The sequence below is a fragment of the Suncus etruscus genome, chromosome 7 (assembly GCF_024139225.1).
Source record: "Suncus etruscus isolate mSunEtr1 chromosome 7, mSunEtr1.pri.cur, whole genome shotgun sequence".
Lineage (NCBI taxonomy): Eukaryota > Metazoa > Chordata > Mammalia > Eulipotyphla > Soricidae > Suncus > Suncus etruscus.
Window position 1 is genome coordinate 118,227,675 of NC_064854.1, and position 17,754 is coordinate 118,245,428.

Consider the following 17,754-nt stretch of genomic DNA (forward strand, 5'->3'; position numbering starts at 1 on the left):
CAGGGGGATTCCCATCACCGAATTGTTCTCCCTACACCTCCATTCCCATCCTACCTCCCATATCTTCCTCCCTCACCCCCGGGGCTGCAAGAATACGTGGTCTCCTCTGTGCCTAACTTGCTACTTAGTGGTCTTACACCTGTTTGGTCTTGGTAGCGCCTTTATTTCCTCCTGTAACTGGGAGGCGGGACTAGATAGATAAAGTTACATGGTTTTGTTTGAAGAAAAGTAATAAACTGGGGTAAAAATCAAATATGCCGAAAATGGGCAGAGTCCTTCTAGAGGCTCTCATCATTGGTTTGAGAGACGAAGGGGAGAAAGGTGAATCACCCCAACAGTACAAAAAGAAGTGTCAAATAAAATATCCAGTGAGCACTCTGACAATAAAGGTAAGCACCACATAAAAGCCATGATCTTGAAATAAAAACATGGCAGAGCACATAAAGAAAGAAAAGAAAGGAAGAAAATAAATATATAAATATAAATGGAGACAACTTCAATAACCACATCAAAACAATGAAAACGACAAAACTAGATAGATAAATAAAAAAAGGAGAAAAATTGTTTTGTGCTCTTTTTATTTTGAGGGCAAACCCTGAAGTGCTAAGGGTTACTTCTGGTTCTGTATTCAGCATTTATTCCTGTCAGGGCTTGTGGGATCAAACCCCAGTTGGCCATTTGCAAGTAAAGCACCTTACCCTCTATTATCACTGTTTGAACTGTTTAGTCTTAAACTGTTGAAATTATGAGATGATGTTGGCATATGATTTTCTCTTACATCTTTGTCCTTATCTTTCATACTAAAATTGCAATGTGTACCGACTCGTAAAAGGTTATGGAACAGATAGTACAAGTTGAGTTTTTGGAGAAATGTTTCTTATCCTAACTCATGTTGCCCCTCACTTGCTTTTCCACTCAGATTACTACCAAACTTAAATATCAACAAGAATAGCGGTGTAGCTAAATTGTGTTCTTTTGCCCCAAACCTCTTAGGAAGCAGGTAACATAAACAGATCATTGAGCTGCCTGGGCCAGGTGATCACAGCACTTGTTGACGTGGGTAATGGAAAGCAGAGACATATTTGCTACCGAGACTCCAAACTTACCTTCTTACTTCGGGTAAGTTGATGTCTTGGATTCCTGGGATGTAATTTTTGGTTATGATTGGTAGTCGGGCATTCTCTCAGCTACACTGGCAAGAAAAAAAAAAATTTTTTTTTTGCTAAAATAATTTGCTTTCTCACCTGAAAAAAAATCTATCAAACATGTCGTTAAACAGGATTCCCTTGGAGGTAATGCCAAAACAGCAATAATTGCAAATGTTCATCCAGGATCCAGATGTTTTGGAGAAACCCTATCGACGCTTAATTTTGCTCAAAGAGCCAAGCTGATTAAAAATAAGGTAAAAACAAAGTACGCTTCATTAAGTAAATTATAAAAGCATTTAAACTTATCCTATCACTCCTGTGATGGTCCTAATATTAACAGTAGCTTTTATTTCTCTGAAAGCTTAGCTTTAAATGAGATTTTAATTTCCATCTTTTCTAGTCTTCTGTATCACTGATATAATATGAGGTGTAGGTTAAGTATATGCCTTGATAATATTTACAAATACTGTCTTCTAACTTGACCACCCAGCTCCATGATTTCCCCACTTTATGTAAGAAGCTTTCTTGATATTAATGTATGCCATTGTCAGAAACCTTTAAAGGGACAGATGTTTATATTTCAAGATTATTGGATTATCTGGTATGGGCTGTCTTACCTAATGACCTGTTTTTATAGAAAGAAAGCACCATAGGGCCAGAGATTTAGCTCATCATGCTCTGCATGTAGGACATGTGGGTTCAATCTCCGTACCCCATGCTCTTTCCGAAGCAGATCTCGAAATACCCCTAAGTTCTGCCAAGCGGTGCCTTCCCCCTACACATATATCCTATTGTTTTCTCAAACAGATCACCTCAGACAATAAAAAGATTTCTTGGGCCCGGAGAGATAGCACAGCGGTGTTTGCCTTGCAAGCAGCCGATCCAGGACCAAAAGGTGGTTGGTTCGAATCCCGGTGTCCCATATGGTCCCCCGTGCCTGCCAGTAGCTATTTCTGAGCAGACAGCCAGGAGTAACCCCTGAGCACTGCTGGGTGTGACCCAAAAACCAAAAAAAAGAAAAAAAAAAAAAGATTTCTTAGGGTATACTGTAAACTTATAGTGGCTGGAATGATAGCACAGTAGGTAGGGTGTTTGCCTTGCACGCTGCCAACTCAAGTTTGATCCTAGCATCCTATATGGTTCACCAACTCTGTTAGGAGTGATTTCTGAATGCAGAGCCAAGAATAACCCTGAATGCTGCCAGATGTGGCCCAAATAAATAAGATGTTTTTTAAAGAAACCTAAAACATAAGCTTGTAAATTAATATTATTTAAATAAAAGTAAGTTTAAGGGGCCGGAGAGATAGCATGGAGGTTAGGTGTTTGTCTTGCATGCAGAAGAACGGTGTTTTTAATCCCGGCATTCCATATGGTCCCTGAGCCTGCTAGGTGTGACCCAAAAACAAAAGAAACAAAAAAGGGTTTAAGGAAGAAAAGAAACTTTTTATTATTATTATTATTATTATTATTATTATTTTTTTTTTTTTTGCTTTTGTTTTTTGGGTCATACCCATCAGCTCTTGGGGGGTGGTATTCCTGGCTCAGCACTCAGAAATTACTCCTGGCAGACTCAGGGTACCATATGGGATTCTGAGGATCTATTCCAGGTCAGCCACATGCAAGGCAAATGCCCTACCCCTGTGCTATTGTTCCAGCTTCAAGAAAAGTTTCCAAAAGAGAGACATTATTAGAGTAACATTTAATGCGATACTAAACGAAGTGGTAAAACCAGTTCCTTCATTTAGGGCCTCTATTAGGAAAAGAATACTGGAACACTGTGGATAGGATGGTTTCTGTACAATTGATGGAACCTGAGTCAGCCCTGCACAAGTAGCCAAGACTGAAGAGAGAGGTGTTTATTCTTCCTGGAAGCACGTGACAGGACTTCTCAGGAGGAAAGAAATGGTAGATGGGCATCCCCAAATACAAAGGGGCATTCACTGGACAGGGCCAGGGTTAGTCAGCAGAGCTGAGAGAAGGGCAGGAAGTGTGGTAGTTGGAGGCACCTCCTCTCCACACGGGGACCCTGACGACCATTTTGGATTGTTGATGATGTGTAGGACATGTATGTCTATTATTCATTCTTAAGTTGAAGTAAATATAAACACCTGAATGTATATCTCAATAATTAATGTTTAAAGCAAATTTCATTCATAGGCTGTGGTAAATGAAGACACCGAAGGAAATGTGAGCCAGCTGCAAGCTGAAGTGAAGAGGCTCAAAGAACAAATGCTCCAGCTTATGTCAGGGCAGATAGTATCAGAAAACCTTCAGATTAGAGGTCAGTGAACACAATTAATTGCCTTTATCTTGAGAAAGAACCAGAAGGTTAGTGTGAGAACCTTTGAATGAAAAGACTGCCTTCAAATTTCCACCAGTCTGTTTCACCTGTATAGGCATGTAGTGCGTTTTATTTTTATTTAGTCACTGGGAAATTACAAAGTTATTCATGATTGGGTTTGAGGAATACAGTGTCTTAACACAAATCCCTTCACCATGTCATAGTACATTAAAATTATTTTTCTTATATAGATGTTTAGATTCTGAATATTTTAGATTCTGAGTTCTGTGGCGGGAAGTGGGAGACTAGAAATAATAACAGAGTAATGTATTCATATATATGATGTAACAAGGAAATGGAGAGATAGTCTATAGCTGGGAGGGTTTATACCTTTCACGTGGCTGAACAGATTCAACTCCTGAATTCTATATGGTGTGTGTATGAACACCCACACACCTACAACCTCAGCCTTCCAGCAGTGATCCCTGAGCAGAGCCAGTAGTAGGTCCTCAGCACTGCCACGTGTGGTCCCCACCTCTCCCCCCCCAAAAAAAAAAACAACTGAAAAGAGTTGCTAATCAATTTGAGACTTACCTCTGTGATTATATGTCATATATTGTAGGATGACACCTAGCTCTTAACTCAGAATAAAGGCATTCCTCCATCTTCCTTTTTTCCTTAAACTCTTTCTTTGATCTGTAAAAGCCCACCTGGATCACTCTACCCTGCCCCACCTTGGTGGATTTTTTTTCTTGGAGAATAAAGAGAATTTCACTTGGTGCTCTCTAAGATTCCACAGGGTAACAAGCAGACTTGATTCTGTGATACTTTCCTGACTGGCTTGGTTTATTAATTCTTTGCAGATACCCTACTTGCATCAGACCTGTCCTCCTGGGTGTGAAAACAACATGTGTGGGAGTGATTTTGCAATGTGGGGATATATTTTACAATATAAATCTATATGTTTACTAAATAGGTTAAGCCAGATTTCTTTTTCTTTTTTCTTTTCTTTTTTTTTTTCTGGTGCTCAGGGGTTATTCCTGGCTCTGTGCTCAAAGGTCGCTCCTAGCAGGCTTGGGGGATCATATGGAATGCCGGAATTTGAACTGGGGTCTGTCATGTGTTGGCCGTGTGCAAGGCAAATGCCTTACCGCTGTGCTATTGCTCTGGCCCTAAGACATTTTTTTAATTTAGAAATAAGTCAGTATTCTAATAAGTAGTATAGGTTATTTTAAATTCATGGTCTGTCTTGATTCATTTAGGTTAATTGAGATCAGTCAAAGGTTTTTTAAAGCCTCTTCTGTTTCAATATTTAAAATGTAAGCTGTTTCTTCCCTTTCTTTCTACTGGATCAATTACAGATAAAGACGAGACCAATTACATCAAGTTTTTCCATGAGGCGATGCTATTCTTTAAGAAATCAGAACAAGAAAAAAAGGTAGGAAACTGAGAGTTTCAAGCTACTTTGGCTCTATGATGACTTCCTGAGTGAAATCAGTGACACCAGTACGTAAAATGAAAGAAGACAGATAAATCTGATTTACCACTGAGATTAAATAGGAAATTGTGTATTGCTTGTTGGTGCTAAAAAATATGTTTTATGTGTAATCAAATTATTTTTTTCAGGCTCTGGTAGAAAAAGTTACCCAATTAGAAGACCTAGCCCTCAAAAAAGAAAAATTTATTCAGTCTAATAAAATGATTGTGAAATTCCGAGAGGACCATATAACGCGCCTAGAGAGGCTTCACAAAGAATCCCGGGGCAGTTTTCTGCCTGAGGAGCAGGATTGCTTGCTATCAGAATTAAGGGGTGAAATTAAGACTCTGAGAGAACAAGTGAGTACACACCTTTTGCAATATTTCTTGGGTGGGGGATTCATGGTGCATATGGGGTATCCTCTACATTCTCTCAGAATGCAACATAAACATTGCTGTTGCAGAGTCTGCCTCAGTACGCACACTTGGTTTTTCCTTCTTCTGGGCATAAGTGAGAATTGCAGGAGTGTGCACCCAGATGTGAGGTGACAATTTCTTTAGAGTTTGCAACAGGCTACCACCAGCAGTTGCAGAGAGCATGCATGAAGTTTCTTATTTGTTGCCTTTATTGTTGATTCAGAAGATGTCTAGAAATGTAAATAAATATGTAAGTCTTCCTTTTCTGTTGCAGATAGAGCACCACCCCAGAATTGCAAAATATGCAATGGAAAACCATTCCCTCAGGGAGGAGAACAGAAAGTTAAGGTTATTAGACCACGTGAAAAGAGCTGAAGAAATAGATGCCCAGACCATTGCAATACTAGAAAAAGCTTTTGCTGAAATGTCCGAGAAAGAGAAAAATGAAAAAAGTAAGAAATTATTATATATCTAAAAGGGCAGGAGTCCAATATAATAATATAGTGCATTTATTTTATGTTGCAAGTATAGTGTTTTAGTTTTTTAGACCTGGTATGCTAATTTTTATATAGCTTTTTTTTTTTTTCTTTCAAGAATCAGTTGTTAGAGCAAGGAAATTCCTAGTATATTTCCCTGTTTTGTGGACTGATTCATTATCTTAATTCTTGTTTTTTTTTTTTTTTGTGTGTGTGTGTGTAGTTTTTGGGTCACACCCGGCAGTGCTCAGGGGTTATTCCTGGCTCCATGCTCAGAAATTGCTCCTGGCAGGCACGGGGCACCATATGGGACGCCGGGATTCAAACCGATGACCTCCTGCATGAAAGGCAAATGCCTTACCTCCATGCTATCTCTCCGGCCCCATTATCTTAATTCTTACAACACGGACTTTTTCCCCCCACTTTTTTTTGGGGTGAGGGGCCACACCCAGTGACACTCAGGGATTATTCCTGGCCATACATTCAGAAATCGCTCCCGGCGGGGCCGGAGAGATAGCATGGAGGTAAGGCGTTTTGCCTTTCATGCCGAAGGACGGTGGTTTGAATCCTGGCATCTCATATGGTCCCCTGTGCCTGCTAGGGGGGATTTCTGAGCATAGAGCCAGGAGTAACCCCTGAGCACTGCCGGGTGTGACCCCCCCCCAAAAAAAAAAAAACAGCAAACAAGCAAAAAAATTGCTCCTGGCTTGGGAGACCATATGGGACGTCCAGGAATTGAACCACGGTCTGTGCTAGGTGCCTTACGAGTTGTGCTACCACTCAGGGCCCCCCCCCCCCCTTTTTTTGTTTTCACTATTGGAGATCAATGCTTGAAAACCACAGTCTAAAGGTAGAGTTGAAATGTTTACTTACCTGATTATGGTCTGTAGTGTATGAAAGAGATTGCGATAGGATTCATGATTTATCTAACATGATGTGTAGGTCCGATGTGTCATCATTGATAATCTTACTTGCCTGTGTTTGGTATATTTGGTATATACACAAAATTGTATCTTTGGTGGGGGAGGAGCATACTCAGCAATGCTCAGGGATCGCTCCTAACAGGTTCAGTGGCCCTTAGAGGATGACAGTTATTGACCCAGATTAGCTATTTTTCTACTTGCTAAACTATTGTTCCAGCCCCATTTATTCCTTGTATCTTATTTCTGTCATTGTACTTCTGTGCTCTGTATACAATTTATTTAGTACTGAATTGAACTCAAGTCCTGACTTGTAGTTCATGCTCTGTGGTTTTGTAACAGTCTGCTTTTGCTTCTTTAGATGAATATTTTCATGGCCTGTCTCAGGTATTCTTTTTAGAGTGACATTAAGAATACTTTGGTGGGGCCGGCAAGGTGGCGCTAGAGGTAAGGTGCCTGCCTTGCAAGCGCTAGCCAAGGAAGGACCACGGTTCGATCCCCTGGCGTCCCATATGGTCCCCCCAAGCCAGGGGCAATTTCTGAGCACTTAGCCAGGAGTAACCCCTGAGCATCAAATGGGTGTGACTCGAAAAACCAAAGAAAAAAAGGAATACTTTGGTTCTCTTTCTTTCTTTTTTTTCTCTTTTAGGAAAGGAGGGGTGATTGAATCCAGGGTCTCATACAATATGTACATTTTACTATGTCCCAAGGAAAGTGTCTAATCTTATTTTGTACTCATAAGGAAGCCTGTGTTTATCTCTGATTTGGAGGTTTTTTTTTTTAATTTGTTTTGTTTGGGGGGGGCACATCCTAGATGCTGGGTTTGGGGGATGATCATGTGTTGGGGATTGAACTTGATGTTTTATCATGCTTCATAGCATGTGCTCTAGCCCATTGAGCCATCTCCACAGCTTTGAATCAAATACATGTCACTATCTTTTTTTTCTATTTATGACTTAATAAGAAAAACAATTTAGTGTTTGACACTAAGATTTTAGATGCAAAGTTAAGATTAGATTTTTCTGTTACTTAAATCCTTGTGAGGAAACAGCAATAGCATAGTTGGAGGGTGCTTGCCTTGCACCAGGGTCCTATCACTGTATTCTCTCCTGCCTCAGTTCTAAGGTTTTTATACATAAGCATTCTAGCATCACACTGTCCCCTAGAGGTTCTGCTTCCCTCTGCTGTGTACCAGAACCCCCCACATCCTATTTACCCCCATCTCCCCACCATAGTCAACTTAATACTTCAAATCAGTTCTCAGTTTCTATTCAGTGTGTATATGTGTGTGAGTGTGAGAGAGAGAGAGAGTATGTGTGTGTGTGTGTGTGTGTGTGTTTCTGTTCATTTTTGTCTTCTAAAGATCTATTTCTTATCAGGTCAGCAAGGATTCTCTCCTAAACCTCTAAAGGAATCAAGAGAATCAAGTTCATCAGCACACACTGAGAAGTTAAAAGCACTGCTTGTGCAAAATCAGAAAGAGCTGAATAATTTAAAGCAAGAATATGAAGAATTCAAAGAATTATCTAGGTAAACATGCTCATACTTAACATGAGTATGTTGTAATCTATTTTTATGTTTTAATATATTATGTAAAATAATTGAATGTTTTGATATTCATTTTAACAATTTAATAATAATTAAGTCTAAAATTAGGTTTTACTCTGATAGCAGATAACAAATGCTTGCTCTTAACTTTTTTGTTGTTTTTGTTTTTGGGCCATTTCCGGTGGCGGTGCTCAGGGATTACTCGTGGCTCTGCACTCAGTAGTTTAAGTGATATACTTAATTAAGACGAGTTTATGTTGAACTTATCTGTATCATAATTAACATGGATTGTGAGTGAGTTTTTTTAAAAATTACTGCATAATGATCTTTTTGGAAAAGATAGATACATTACACCTTTTTTTTTTTTTGGGCCACACCCATTTGACGCTCAGGGGTTACTCCTGGCTATGCGCTCAGAAATCGCCCCTGGCTTGGGGGGACCATATGGGACGCCGGGGGATCGAACCGCGGTCCGTCCTACGGTAGCGTAGCGCTTGCAAGGCAGACACCTTACCTCTAGCGCCACCTTCCCGGCCCCGGATACATTACACTTATCGCTAAGAATAATTCTGTTCTGGGCCCGGAGAGATAGCACAGAGGTGTTTGCCTTGCAAGCAGTTGATCCAGGACCTAAGGTTGTTGGTTCGAATCCCGGTGTCCCATATGGTCCCCCGTGCCTGCCAGGAGCTATTTCTGAGCAGACAGCCAGGAGTGACCCCTGAGCACGGCTGGGTGTGGCCCAAAAACCAAAAAAAAAAAAAAAAAAAGAATAATTCTGTTCTAAAGTATAAAGAAGTAACGTTAGGGATCATATTTCAAAAGTGCTGTGGATCTTGGATGGGGCTTTGACGTTTAAGGGATTTATGGTACTGGTGAACAAACCCAAGACTTCTCACATGCAAGACATGTGCTCCACCACTTGAACATTCCCTCAAGAAGGATTGGGCTTGTAGACCAGTGATAGAGTTCATGCTTTGCACATCTGAGGCCTGATCTTTGACATCAGAAAACAAGAGCAATGATTTATCTTTTATCTCTGTAGTTGTGGCCTACGTGGGGTTTTGAATTGAGTTGAGTTTCTTGAATTGTTAGCTTTCAGTCTCTAAACTGTATTTTATGCAACTAGAAAATGGAAAGCACTTCAGAGAATATAATTAGGGGCTCTGGTTTTAAATGATAACTGGAAAGTAATGTGAGAGCTTATAACTGTAAAGTACTCCAAAATATAGAGCGCTACTCATTATTTGAAATAATCAACTTGATCATGTCTATTAGGAAAAAACAACTAGAATTAGAGTCAGAACGTCAGTCTTTGCAGAAAGCCAACCTTAATCTTGAACATCTTTTGGAAGCAACGAAAGTCTGTAAACGGCAAGAAGTTTCCCAGCTGAACAAAATCCATGCTGAGACCATCAAGGTAAGAATCTGAAGCAATTTCCATCTTCCATTAGTGCTGTTTCGTTTTGTAGTACTAGAGAGAAAGTAGATGATTTATTTCCCAGTGCAGATAGACTCCTGCAGAACATTAGCCCCAGGCTGCCTTATCTAAGGTTGATGAAAGGCATTGGAGGTAGGGAGGTGGTGCCTGTATAGAAAGCGCTGCTACACTCCTGCTTGGCCCTCCACTGTTTCTGGTGGCAGCCTGAGAAGGGAATCTACCACTTTCTCTTTCTCTACCTCTGCCATTCTAGGGGCAGCTGGGTAGAGCTAGAACTGATAAAATCTGCCATGAGCCCCCTGCCTGGCATGGATACCAAGTCTCGCCAGCTCCACTAGGCAGCCACCAAGCCACACCTGAAGTCCTCTTTCCTTTTGTTCTATACCCTGCACAGGACTTAATCCCTGCACCTGGGAGATTCAGGCTGTATCAAGGAATTGCTCTTTGCAGGAAAAGGGAAGTTACTCCTAGATATTACCCAAAAGAAATTTCAGGAGAGACAAACAGTGAAGTAAAATGGGAGGATTCATTTTTTATTTATTTTTTGAGTCTCCTCTCCTGGTCTTTGTTCCTGCCGGGGCAGGAAGTGTATGGTATCCAGTCTTTCCCAGGTATGCAGTGGCTCCAAGTGAGCTTCCTCCTGACTTTGTCCTCAAGGATCACTCCTGGTGGGGCTCAGAAGACTATAGAGTGGCTGGGGATCAAGCCCAAGTCACTTGTGTGCAAGCCAAGTGCCATAACTGTTGTACTATGGCTCTGGCCCCCTGTGTAGCTTTAAAAGTACACAGTTATATTCTGTCAGCTTGCTGCTTGTCTTGCCATATGTTTGTGATTCTTTAGAAGTTTTAAGATTTTGAACAAGTCAAGTTCAGTGACATTTTTATCTTTTGTTTTTGTTTTTGTTTTTGGTTTTGGGGTCACATCCAGCATTGCTCAGGAGCTACTCCTGGCTCTATGCTCAGAAATCGCCCCAGGCAGGCTCGGGCGACCACATGGGATGTCGAGATTCGAACCACCGTCCTTTTGCATGCAAGACAAACGCCTTACCTCCATGCTATCCTGTGGCTCCTTATCTTTCTAATTTTTATGTATATTTAAAGATTCACAAATCTCAAGATAATCAGATTTTTCTTTTGCTGTTTTTATGATTTTCTATCTTTCGCAGTGAGGTATTTAGTTGTGTGTGTGTGTGTGTGTGTGTGTGTGTGTGTGTGTGTGTGTGTGTGGTTTTTGGGTCACACCCGGCAGTGCTAAGGGGTTATTCCTGGCTCCAGGCTCAGAAATTGCTCCTGGCAGGCACGGGGGACCATATGGGACGCTGGGATTCTAATCGATGACCTCCTGCATGAAAGGCAAACGCCTTACCTCCATGCTATCTCTCCGGCCCCTATTTAGTTTTTTTTATAGGGCCACAGTGGCAGGACTCATGTGTTTCTCCTGACTCTTCACACAGGAATGACTCCTGGCAGTGTACAGGGAACCATATAAGGTGCTAGGAGTCGAAGCTGGGTGGGCCACATGCTAGGCAAATAACACCCACTGTGTTACTGCTCTGACTCCCCAAACTCTGATACTTAATATATCTATTCATTTTTCATGGAATTTATAAATAAGTTCCTGTGTATGTATTGCCAGAGGTCAAAACCTCTCACATGCAAGCAGGTGCTCAGTCACTGAACCTTTACCTTTCTCTAGAATTTTCTTTTTGTTTTATTTTGGGTTTTTTTTTTGGGGGGGGGTCACTGAGCATTCAGGGGTTATTCCTGGCTCTGCATTTAGCAGGCATGGGATGCCATATGGGATGCTGGGATTCAAACTACCATCCGTCCTGGGTTGGCTGTGTGCCAAGCAAGTGTTCTACCGCTGTGAAATCTCTCCTGCCCCATCTCTAGAATTTCCTATTTACAAAATGGCATACTATCCTTTTTATTGTGTGGATGGTGGTGGCCACATCCAAGATACTCCTGGGTCACTCCTGTTCTGCACTTAGGAATTACTTCTGTCAGTAATCAGAACCATATGGGATGCCAGGGATTGAACCTGGGTTGGTTGTGTGCAAGGCAAGCACCCAACCCACAGTACTCTCTCCGATCCACTATTTGGTTTTCTTGCATGTTAATATTTTCTATGATCTTTTGTTACTGCAGATCATAACTACACCTACAAAAGCTTATCAGGTTCGGTCTCGACCATTCCCTGAGTCAAGCCCTGAAATAGGAAGCTTTGGCTCTAAGGATGCTGATAATTCTAGCAGATTAGAAAATGACATTTTAAATGAGCCCGTTCCACCTGAGATGAATGAACAAGCTTTGGAGGCCCTTTCTGAAGAACTTAGAATGGTGCAGGTAATATTTATTTAAGAAACTCATTGTATCACTGTTTAAGATTTTGCTTATATTTACTATGATTTTTCACTTTCAAACTTGTCTAGTATTAGAGGTTTATATGTACACAAAGGTTACCTGGCTTGGATTAGCTCATGCCTCTGATTCACTTTGCAGCCATTATCATGTCTCATCTCTGAAGGCTTTAACTCTCTTGAATATAAAATGGTCAGTTTGTTGCTAGCTTCATGTTCAAGAACTGATTTATCTGACATAGTGTTAATGTTGCTAAAGAAAGTCAAATAAAAGCCAAAGAAGTGGATCAAGTACTAGATTGTGAGGCTCTAGGTTTGATTTCCAGCCTCACAGGGTACCACCAAAGGTCTCCCTTTGGCTGTTGAGCACAGCCAGGCCTGTGTAATGCTGAGAGCAGTCCAAATAATAGGAGGAGTAGAAAACCTAGAGCAATTAAAAAAATAGAATTACCTGATAAAATATTAGACAGCTTTTGGAAATAATGTTAAAATTATTTTGGGAATGGGGCCGGGAGGTGGCGCAAGAGGTAAGGTGCCTGCCTTGCCTGCGCTAGCCTTGGACGGACCGCGGTTCGATCCCCCGGTGTCCCATATGGTCCCCCAAGCCAGGAGCGACTTCTGAGCGCATAGCCAGAGTAACCCCTGAGCGTTACCGGGTGTGGCCCAAAAACCAAAAAAAAAAAAAAAAAATTATTTTGGGACTAGAGCAAATAGTATAGCCATTAGAGTGCTTGCCTTGCACATGGTGGACCCAGGTTCAATTCCTGGTACCCTATATGATCACAGGACAGTGTGTCCCAAAAATGTATTAACTTGATTCTAGCAATTTATTAAACTAATTTTCCTATTGCACAGTAAAAGTTGGCTCAAACCATCCCAAAACCTTTTAGTTTAAAAAAATTATATAGGGCCGGAGTGATAGCACAGTGGTAGGGCATTTGCCTTGCTTGCGGCTGGCCCAGGACAGATCTTGGTTCATTCGCCAGTGTCCCATATAGTTGCCCCCAAGCCAGGAGCGATTTCTGAATGCATAGCCAGGAGTAATTTCTGAGCATCACTGGGTGTGGCCAAAAAATTTAAAATAAATAAATAAATAAAAATAAATAAATTTATTCTGGAGAGAGAGCACAAGCGGTAGGGCATTTGCCTTGCATGCAGCTGATCCAGGATAGATGATGGTTCGAATCCCGGCATCTCTTATGATCCCCTGCGCCTGTCAGGAGCGATTTCTGAGCGCATAGCTAGGATTAACCCCTGAGTGCTGCCGGGTGTGACCTAAAAACCAATATATATATCGCAAGGTGATTCAACTAACTATAATTATTATTATTCAACTAGTTAGTTGAGTCACCTTGTGATACAGTCTCAGTTGTTCATGATTGAGTTTCAGTCATAGAATGTACAACACCCTACACCTTTCTTACCACTAGTGTCCCCAGTTTTCCTCTTGCCTTTCCTCTCTCTGCCTTTGTGACAGACCTATTCTCTCTTCTTTTTTTTTTCTTTTAGAGACTATGCTTTGCAATATTGTTACTGTAGGAGCATTATGCATATCATTTATCTTCTTTCAGCACCCATTTGTTGTCCAGTGTGATTATTTCCAACTGTCGTTGTTATAGTGGTCCCTGCTCTTCCATAATTGCACTCCCCACTGTTTGTGGCAAATTTCCTGCCATGCACTGGTTCTCCTTGCCCTTACCTTTATTGCTTTGGATATTAGTACCATACTATCTTTTATTTTAATTTTTAATTTTTGTTTGTTTGGTTGGTTTTTGGGCCACACCTGGTAACAATTAGGGGTTACTACTGGCTATACACTCAGAAATCGCTCCTGGCTTGGGGGGACCTAGTGGTGCTGTGTAGTTATTCCTGGCTCTGCGCTCAGAAAATCACTTCTGGCAGGCTCTGGGAACTATATGGGATGTTGAGGTCGGCCAAATATAAGATAAACACTTTACCTGCTGTACTATCTGTCTGGCTGTCTGACCTATACTACCTTTGTTCATAGGAGATCTTTTAATTTCCTTTTTTATATGCAGGTGGAGTTTTTAAGAATTTCATTAAAAGAATTTTGACAGTTGTTGTTTTTGCGTTCCAGGAACAAATGAATAACCTTCAAATTAAATTGGATGAAGAAGAGCATAAAAACCTAAAGCTTCAGCAGCATATTGACAAATTGGAACATCATTCTTCACAAATGGAGGAGGTGAGTTGAGATCATGGTATCAGAAAACATAAGGAGCAAACTTGATCGTATAGCAGGTGGGGTGCTTGTCATGCAAAGAGTCAATCTGGTGCCCATAATAATCCTTTTCCTTTCTTTGTCATAGCTGTGGAGGCAGTCAGCCTCCTTCCACTTGGTCCTTCAAACTAGATTTTATTTTATTTATTGTTTTATGGACCACACCAAACAGTACTCTGGGTTTACTCGTGGCTCTCTGCTCAGGGATCACTTCAAGTATAGATTGGGGGACCAGATGGGCTCCAGAGATCAAAACTGGGTTAGATATGTGCAAGGCAAGCTCCCCACCTGTTATACTACTGCTCTGGCCCCTTAGATTTTATTTTTAAATCACAAACAAGCAATGTTTTGTAGTGTATCTCAGGATGCCAGCATTATTTTTCCAGTAAGACTATTTTCTCCCCAAAGCTTTTCTCATCAGAAAGAGCTGAGTGGACCAGACAACAGCAAGAACATTCTTCACAATTGAATCTTCTTGAAAAGGAGCTTCAAGATACTCAAACCAAGAATAACCGTAAGTGTGAACAACTGAGAACCTCATAATATTAATGAATTTGTAAGTCGGTGTTTTTACTAACAGAACTCAGAGTTCTTCATAGGTTTTTTTTGGTCAGTAATTTGTTTAGGTTTATTTTTTTTTTATTTTTTTTTTGGCCACACCCATTTGATGCTCAGGGGTTACTCCTGGCTAAGCGCTCAGAAATTGCCCCTGGCTTGGGGGGACAATATGGGCCACCGGGGGATGGAACCGCGGTCCTTCCTTGGCTAGCACTTGCAAGGCAGACACCTTACTTCTAGTGCCACCTCGCCAGCCCTGAGGTTTATTTTTTTAATTAGAGGGATTACACTTTTAAGTTACTTGTCTATGATTATGATGATATACAAAATGAATTTTCTCTGGGGCTGGTTACAGAAAGATGCAAATATGTGTTTAACATATCACTACTACTTTGATAATGAAGTGTTTTGAATACTTTTTTGTTCAATAAATGGAGTTTCATTTCCAATATTTTTCCTCTTTCAAAGTATTTCTAGTAATTTGTAATAAAGCAAAATCAAAATAAGATAAAACAAACCAACTCAAATATCTTGGCGTCAACTTGACCAAAGATGTGAAAGACCTATACAAAAAAACTATAAAGCCCTGCTCCAAGAAATAAGAGAGGACACACAGAAATGGAAACACATACCCTGCTCATGGATTGTCAGGATTAACATCATTAAAATGGCAATACTCCCCAAAGCATTATACAGATTTAATGCGATCCCCTTAAAAATACCCATGACATTCTTCAAAGAAGTGGATCAAACACTTATGAAGTTCACCTGGAACAATAAACACCCTCGAATAGCTAAAGCACTCCTAGGGAAAAGGAAAATGGGAGGCATTACTTTCCCCAACTTTAAACTGTACTACAAAGCAATGGTTATCAAAACAGCATGGTATTGGAATAAAGACAGACCCTCAGATTAGTGGAATAGGCTTGAGGCTTTTGACAGAGGAGCAAGAAATCCTAAGTGGAGCAGGGAAAATCTCTTCAACAAGTGGTGCTGGTAGAACTGGTTAGCCACTTGCAAAAAAACGAACATAGACCCCCAGTTAACATCATGTACGAAGGTAAAATCCAAATGGATTAAAGACCTTGATATCAGACCTGATACCATAAGGTATATAGAATAACACGTTGGTAAAATACTTCATGACATTGAGACTAAAGGCATCTTCAAGGAGGATACTGCACTTTCCAAACAATTGGAAACAGATATCAACAGATGGGAATACATTAAACTGAGAAGCTTCTGTACCTCAAAAGAAATAGTGCCCAGGATACAAGAGTGGGAGAAACTATTCACCCAACACTCATCAGATAAGGGGCTAATATCCAAAATATACAGGGCACTGACAGAATTTACAAGAAAAAAACATCTAATCCCATCAAAAAATGGGGAGAAGAAATGAACAGACGCTTTGATAAAAAAGAAATACAAATGGCCAAAAGGCACGTGAAAAAATGCTCCTCATCACTAATCATCAGGGAGATGCAAATCAAAACGATGAGATACCACCTCACACTACAGAGATTGGCACACATCACAAAGAATGAGAACAATCAGTGCTGGCGGGGATGTGGCGAGAAAGGAACTCTTATCCACTGCTGGTGGGAATGCCGTCTAATCCAACCTCTATGGAAAGCGATATGGAGATTCCTCCAAAATCTGGAAATTGAGCTCCCATTCGACCCAGCTATTCCACTCCTAGGGATATACCCTAAGAACATAAGAATACAATACAAAAACCCCTTCCTCACACCTATATTTATTGCAGCACTGTTCACAATAGCCAGGCTCTGGAAACAACCAAGATGCCCTTCAACAGACGAATGGCTAAAGAAACTGTGGTACATATACACAGTGGAATATTATGCAGCTGTCAGGAGAGATGAAGTCATGAACTTTTCCTATACATGGTTGTACATGGAATCTATCATGCTGAGTGAAATAAGTCAGAGGGAGAGAGAGAGAGATGCAGAATAGTCTCACTCATCTATGGGTTTTAAGAAAAATAAAAGTCATTTTTGCAACAATCCTCAGAGACAATGAGAGGAGGGCTGGAACTTCCAGCTCACTTCATAAAGCTCACCACAAAGAGTGGTGAGTGCAACTATAGAAATAACTACACTGGGGCCGGAGAGATAGCATGGAGGTAAGGCGTTTGCCTTTCATGCAGAAGGTCATCGGTTCGAATCCCGGTGTCCCATATGGTCCCCCGTGCCTGCCAGGAGCAATTTCTGAGCATGAGCCAGGAGTAACCCCTGAGCACTGCCGGGTGTGACCCAAAAACCACAAAAAAAAAAAAAAAAAAAAAAAAAAAAAGAAATAACTACACTGAGAACTACCATAATCATGTGAATGAGGGAACTGGAAAGCCTGTCTGGAGTACAGGTGGGGGGTGGGTGGGATGGAGGGAGATTTGGGACATTGGTGGTGGGAATGTTGCACTGGTGAAGGGGGTGTTCTTTACATGACTGAAACCTAATCACGATCATTTATGTAATCAAGATGTTTAAATAAATTAAAAAAAAAAGATAAACCAAACAGAACAACCCAGCTGTTCCAGATTTTTCATCTAAAAAGTTACTGAGAACCAAAGTGTTGAGCCTAGTTCAGGGTTGCTTCCCTGTTCTGGTAATTAAACTTTGGGAGATTAAGGCAAAGTCTGGGTGAGATGATTGGGTAGAATTCTTTCTCTATTCATTTTCCTCCCAGCCTACAAAAACAGGAAAAAGAAAAAAGTTGCTGGGGTCTGAGAGACAGTACCATGGATAAAGTGCTTGACTTTCATGTATCTTGACATTTCCTTAGAAGACTGTTTTAACTCATTGAACTGGAGAAATTGCCTGATGTCTTACTTTGCATGTGTGATGTCCAGGTTCCATCTCTGGTAATTC

The 17,754-nt window shown here is 40.8% G+C and overlaps 1 protein-coding gene and 1 non-coding gene across 2 annotated transcripts in view; both read left to right on the forward strand.

Annotated features, from left to right (window-relative positions):
• Positions 1 to 17,754, forward strand: part of KIF15 (kinesin family member 15) — a 54,835-nt gene that overhangs the window by 14,992 nt on the left and 22,089 nt on the right. The window contains exons 9-19 of the mRNA XM_049777316.1: positions 994 to 1,119; positions 1,280 to 1,402; positions 3,306 to 3,429; positions 4,791 to 4,867; positions 5,056 to 5,265; positions 5,597 to 5,774; positions 8,098 to 8,248; positions 9,542 to 9,683; positions 11,852 to 12,049; positions 14,162 to 14,269; positions 14,714 to 14,819. Of these exons, the coding sequence (XP_049633273.1) occupies positions 994 to 1,119; positions 1,280 to 1,402; positions 3,306 to 3,429; positions 4,791 to 4,867; positions 5,056 to 5,265; positions 5,597 to 5,774; positions 8,098 to 8,248; positions 9,542 to 9,683; positions 11,852 to 12,049; positions 14,162 to 14,269; positions 14,714 to 14,819 (1,543 nt within the window). The remainder of the gene's footprint in view (positions 1 to 993; positions 1,120 to 1,279; positions 1,403 to 3,305; positions 3,430 to 4,790; positions 4,868 to 5,055; positions 5,266 to 5,596; positions 5,775 to 8,097; positions 8,249 to 9,541; positions 9,684 to 11,851; positions 12,050 to 14,161; positions 14,270 to 14,713; positions 14,820 to 17,754) is intronic.
• On the forward strand, positions 17,449 to 17,581 carry LOC126014628 (small nucleolar RNA SNORA36 family). Its single transcript, XR_007497639.1, has one exon. It is a non-coding gene; the product is annotated as a small nucleolar RNA SNORA36 family (small nucleolar RNA).